The sequence below is a fragment of the Mytilus trossulus genome, chromosome 14 (assembly GCF_036588685.1).
Source record: "Mytilus trossulus isolate FHL-02 chromosome 14, PNRI_Mtr1.1.1.hap1, whole genome shotgun sequence".
In the NCBI taxonomy this organism is placed as follows: Eukaryota; Metazoa; Mollusca; class Bivalvia; order Mytilida; family Mytilidae; genus Mytilus; species Mytilus trossulus.
Window position 1 is genome coordinate 55,221,226 of NC_086386.1, and position 5,836 is coordinate 55,227,061.

Here is a 5,836-nt window from a genome sequence, read left to right on the forward strand (position 1 = left end):
AAGGTTTTTATTTGTATATATATATATATATTATATGTTATCAAGCTACAAAAATAAATAACATATATGAAAAAAAAATACAACGCGTTTTAAGATAATGACAGTTTGATAAGACTTCATATCAACCCAAAAAATAAATAATTTAGAAACTCATATAATTTCATCATGAACACAGATTGCGAAAACTGGAACTACATTATGTGTAATCTCGATTGAGTTTCAATTGTGTTTTTAAACTTGGTGTAAAAGAAACGAAAATCATTCAGCAACAGCACCAGCAATAGATTCTGAATCATCTTTATTGTCGTTTACTTCCATCCACACTATACATTTTTCCACAGAATTATGTTTCGCCATCTCCTCGATAGCAAAATCATCTTCGGTAGTTTCCGTAGGTTCCGAAGCATTCACGATTTCAATCGTTTCCATAGCTGATTGCACAGGCCCGCCACCTAGAGAGCGCTTACGTAAATTCTTTTCATTAAAATTAGGGTCTGTTATGTCACGGTCTAAACGTAAAGCGGATTTCTCCAACGAATCGGTATACGTTACACTTTTTTTCTTTCGAGGTTCTTCGGATTTTACCTTAGTCTTTGCGGGCTTCAAGTTAGAATACCGTCTGTCCGTGTAATTATGACTATGTTCATCCGATGTTTGTGCTGAATTGCATGTTTTAGACTCTTCCTTTAATTGATCAATGACCATTCGAGCTTCTCGTGATAATCCATCAGAAAATCTACTAGGAGGTCTTCTTTGGAGGAGTCTCCGAAATTCCCAGTAAGTGTCACTGTTTTGGAACTGAAATCCGTCTAGAATACTTTCTCGACTTCTTTCCATTTTTTATTCACATCTTTTTATCTGAAATATTCAAAAATGAATGAATGAATAAAACTGGAATTTATAATTTTAATGATACTTTGTCGAAAACAAATAACAACATTTTTTTAACTACAAAAATAGCAATCATAAAAATGAATTTCTGACGCTGTGTATCATTACGGCACAACTAGCTATATAGACGGTCCAGATGGCGCTTTGTCATACCCTTGTCAGCAAAGAGTGAACACATGCTCTGTATTTTAATCTGAATGAATTTATTCTTGAATCACTGTTAACCTTATAATACAGATATAGCAGAAAACGAAATAGTCTCTGTCGGTGGGCTACAAAAAATGTATCCGATGACTTTATATAGAGATATGGATTAGGGTCAGAACGAAAACTACTTTCAATGTATCCGGTCTCGCTCATGATCAGTTTTAGAGCTCGTATGATGTCCTGATGTTTATTTGTTTGGTTTGTATATACCAAGTTGAATACCTGTACTCTTTTAAAATTTTCAATTGGCCGGTGAGAAAATTTACAATACTGAACACCATAATACTAGTATATACATGTACAGTAGCCCAGACAAGTTTTTTTTTTTGTGTTCCACCATAAGTTTTACTTTTATAGAAAGTATGAGGATTTTAATATGCAAGACATGATCCATAAGCCAAAAGCAAGTGAAAACAAAAATTAAAAAAAACATACTACATTTTCTGCTTTTTGAAGCGCTTCCCTGACTTACATGTACATTGTAGGTATAGGAAGATGAGATATGAGTTTCAATTAGACAACTCTCCATCCAAAATAACAATTTATAAAAGTAATTAATTATAGGTCAAGGTATGGCCTTCAACACGGAGCCGTGGCTCACACCAAACAAACAAGTATAAAGGGCCCAAAAATTACAAGTGTAAAACCATTCAAACGGGAAAACCAACGGTCCAATCTATACAAAAAAAAAAACGATAAACGAGAAACATGTCTAAATTGCATAAACAAACAGCAACTTCTGTAAATCAGATTCCTGAATTCGGACAGGTGCAAACATGTGCAGCGGGATTAAAAACGTTTTAATGGTACCAAACCTCCCTTTTACTGAGACAATATTATAACATCACAACATAGAAAAACACATGATAAAATTTCAATTGGAAGACTTAACTCAATAAAAAAAAAAGTAGATTAACACACTATGAACAAATAAATTTGTGATGCGATACCTGAATGCAAATGCATAGTTATAAATGTAAACGAGGAGCAACTGATGACTGAAGTTTGAGTATCAAAAGTGAATCAATAGAGATGAATTGAAGACTTTAGTTTAACTTTCCCGGAAAGAATTATAAGATTTTAAAGAAGTTTCTACACATGGACAATGTATATAATTTATTATACCGAAACAGTGATACATTTTTGTTAACTAAAATCTCGTAAACATCCTTCATGTGATGACAAAATTACGAAGCAATGTATAATATAGCTTCACGTTTAAGAGGCTCTAAAAGTAATGGCGGAGTGATACATGTATGCGATTAAGTAAAACATTCCTTACCTCCGCGTTGATTCGGGATGAGATTGACACAAAACTTATATTCAACTCCAGAAACCAAATTAACTGTCGAAGTAATTTACAGTAGGTTAAAAAGGTTTTTATTTAAACAAGATGTTATCCGTAATTTATAACCGGATAAAACAGAATATTTTAAATATCAATAAAATGTTAGCGACATCCTATTTGCATATAATATATTTTTTGAAGTGTTCTCGTATAATATATAAAGATCATCTATATGTTTATTCACGACAAGTTTATGCTAATCTTGTTATTACAAGGGTCGAATATGATTTTGTATTCATACGACTCTGGAATTATAAAATATTTAGCTCCTAAATAATTCCTAATATATAATATAAAATCTAAGCAAAATAGGTATGTTTACTGTGATTTGTTACTTTAAAATCCATTTTCTGATTTCGTGATATCAATAAATTCTTATATACGTTTTATAGATGTTTTTTCTTGGAATATGTACCCATGGATAGAATATTTGCGTGATTTAAGAGGAGGCAGGAATGTTTTTACGATTTTGTTACCTCTTATATCCCACATGCAATCAGCCAACTTATGTACAAATCACAAGGTAAAAAGTGTTGCTAGTAGATAGATTTATGAAGGTTTGATGTGAGTGCCAATGAGACAACTCTCCATCCAAATTACAATTTAAAAAAAAGTAAATCATTATAGGTTAGTGTACGTCCTTCAACACGGAGTCGGCTTGGCTAACACCGAACAACAAGCTACAAAGGGCCCCAAAATTACTAGCGTAAAACCATTCAAACGGGAAAACCAACGGTCTAATCTATATAAAAAAAAACGAGAAACAAGAAACACGTATAAATTACATAAACAAACGACAACTACTGTACATCAGATTCCTGACTTACATGTAGGACAGGTGCAAACATTTGCAGCGGTATTAAACGATTATGGATCCAACACTAGTACATGTAAAATATCCTTCGTTTCAATATTGAGAAAACACAAAAAAAAGAGAACATTTCTTTTTGGTTTATAGTGTTTTTTGGGGTCCTCTTTGCGGTCGTCGTAAATTTTAGAATAAGTTTTATTTCATTCAAAATCAGAAAAGTATTTGGAAGAAACCAATAAACCTTAAAGTGCGAGCTAGACGAGCATTACAATTCGTCCAGTTTTCAATTTAAACTTGTAGAAGTAAATTTCATATTTTCCGACAAAATACATATTATAATATATTGTATAATTTTATAATATACACCACATCAAATACGGAAACTGAAATGTCATTCCTTTAACAAATCAGATACTGTGGTTATTCTTTTTGCATTGGCTAAAAGTGGCGTCTTAATATATTGACCGTGTGTAGTTTTATGTCGTTATTTTGTTGACACACTCCCTCTTGAGGAACACCCCTTGCTAGAATGTAAAGCCCCCCCTCATTTTTTTAAAAGTAAAATAGAATAAATAAACAAATGTGCAAAACTCACCAGAATGCATAGCAAAGCATAGACTCAATTCATATTGACCAGTTTATTTTGGTTTATATCTTGTAATACCTGTATATGTTTCAATATTCATAAGTACTTGTTTTGAAATGGGAAGACACTTTCATACCAGCGACTCGATATACATGTATATGTAACATGTATATATTGAGTATACACATGATTGATTTAATCTTACATTACAAACATGTCAATCATCCGGCATGAAGGATTATCTATTTATTTATTTTTACTGTGGTGTATCTCGAAAATTCATCTCAATTAATCCTAGTTTAATGTTCTTGTGTATATAATTATGCTAAATAACGGATTCTTAATTGGATTTGCCTAGTAAGTATTTGTATTCGAATTGATCATGCTACTGAAATAAAATTTCAATTTGTATTCAACAACGGAGTCTTATGCATATTACAAGGAGGTATCTCAGAAAATGAAATCCCGGGGGTGGTTGATGAAGGAGATTAATTGAATTGATTAGGGCTTGTATGGACCGAAACAATAAAATATATATACATTATTGATTATGGAATCTGTTGAGTGAAAACTTCCACGAACTACAATATAAAACTGAAGGTTTTAAAATATAGGCATGAAATATTCGAAATGATTTTTTCATTTAAAAACCGTTTTATTTTCTCTTCTGTTTCCTCATCCTAATGTATGTGGAAAAACATGGCAATTATACCACATCTTCTTTTTTATATTACTGTGGATTCATTTATTTTCGTGGGTATCAAATTTCGTGAATTGCTGAAAACTTGCATATTCGTGGATAGTTGTTTCATGGTTTTGCCAATCTCTGCATACCAAGCCTATTGAAAATATGTTATTCGTAGAACATCACAATTCGTGGTTCACCTGTTCCAACGAAACCCACGAAAATTGGTATCCAACGAATATTAATGAATCCACAGTAACACTTTTTTATTTGAAGTTGTAAATTGATGTTTTTATTGGTGCAGTTTGCGTTTGATGTTTTTAAAAGACTATTTTATTTGTTACATATTATAACGTACTAATTTACACTTATTATCTAACGCTTCAATTGTATATTATCTTAATGCGACTTTGGAATTAGTAATGTGGGATGTATAGATACGCTGTCACGTCCGTCTTAGTTGGGCCCTTTGGTGGTGGATATTTCTATATAAATCTGCAGACACGTTCGGCTGCATTCGGCAATCTTCGGTAGAATCCGTTACTCTCCTTCTAGATGAGGGTACGGAATCGGCCGAGTTGAGACGAATGGTTCGGCTGAATATGGCTGTAGGTCATTTGAGGTGTATAACCTCACAGACACATTCGGCCTGATTTGGACATCATATATGGTTTTATCATATATCAGGCCGGTGGCACGTGAGAGAATACTAAAATTGCTTATCCTTTCCTAACTTCGTTTACTTACAGACAATACTATAGTTGTTTTTGGTTATATAACAACCAATTAACATCAAATCTGATAAATAATATGCACGGAGAAATGGATAATGAATATCTTTCGAGATGAGAAACTTTACACGAAAGTGGCTGAAACAAGTTGTGACGTAATATTTGTTCTCAAGTTTATAGAATGATGACAATTTGCATAATTCTGTTGACAACCGAAACCGTCCCAATATTTGTAATTGTATGTTCAAGTGATTACGTAATGAAATTCAATTGACTGAGTGACTAGGTGTGGCTAGTGCATGGTCCATTATAAGAAAGGTTTCAAATTACCTTTAGTTCTAATACTGATTTAATGATCTTTTTTATTATCTCTAATGTTATTATCTCTAATGTTTTTTCTCGATTTGAAGTTTATGGAAAAAACTTAACACTCTTTTATTTGAAGTTGTAAGTTTATGTTTTTGTTGGTGCAGTTTGCGTTTGATGTTTAAGACTATTTTATTTGTTACATATTATAATGTACTAATTTACACTTACTTAGTATCATCAAACGCTTCAATTGTACATGTATATATCT

General features: G+C 32.2%; 1 protein-coding gene across 1 annotated transcript; it reads right to left on the reverse strand.

The window, feature by feature from the left end:
* LOC134695767 (uncharacterized) lies at positions 1-2,479 on the reverse strand. The gene is made up of 2 exons (XM_063557178.1): positions 2,381-2,479; positions 1-858 (listed from the first exon to the last, which is right to left on the reverse strand). Exon 2 carries the CDS (start codon positions 835-837, stop codon positions 259-261), a length of 579 nt encoding a protein of 192 aa, XP_063413248.1. The 5' UTR covers positions 838-858; positions 2,381-2,479; the 3' UTR covers positions 1-258.
* Between the last annotated feature and the right edge of the window lie 3,357 nt (positions 2,480-5,836).

Bases quoted from the DNA above. Each gene is read 5' to 3' on its own strand.
- LOC134695767 (XM_063557178.1), bottom strand. From the start codon at position 837: ATGGAAAGAAGTCGAGAAAGTATTCTAGACGGATTTCAGTTCCAAAAC.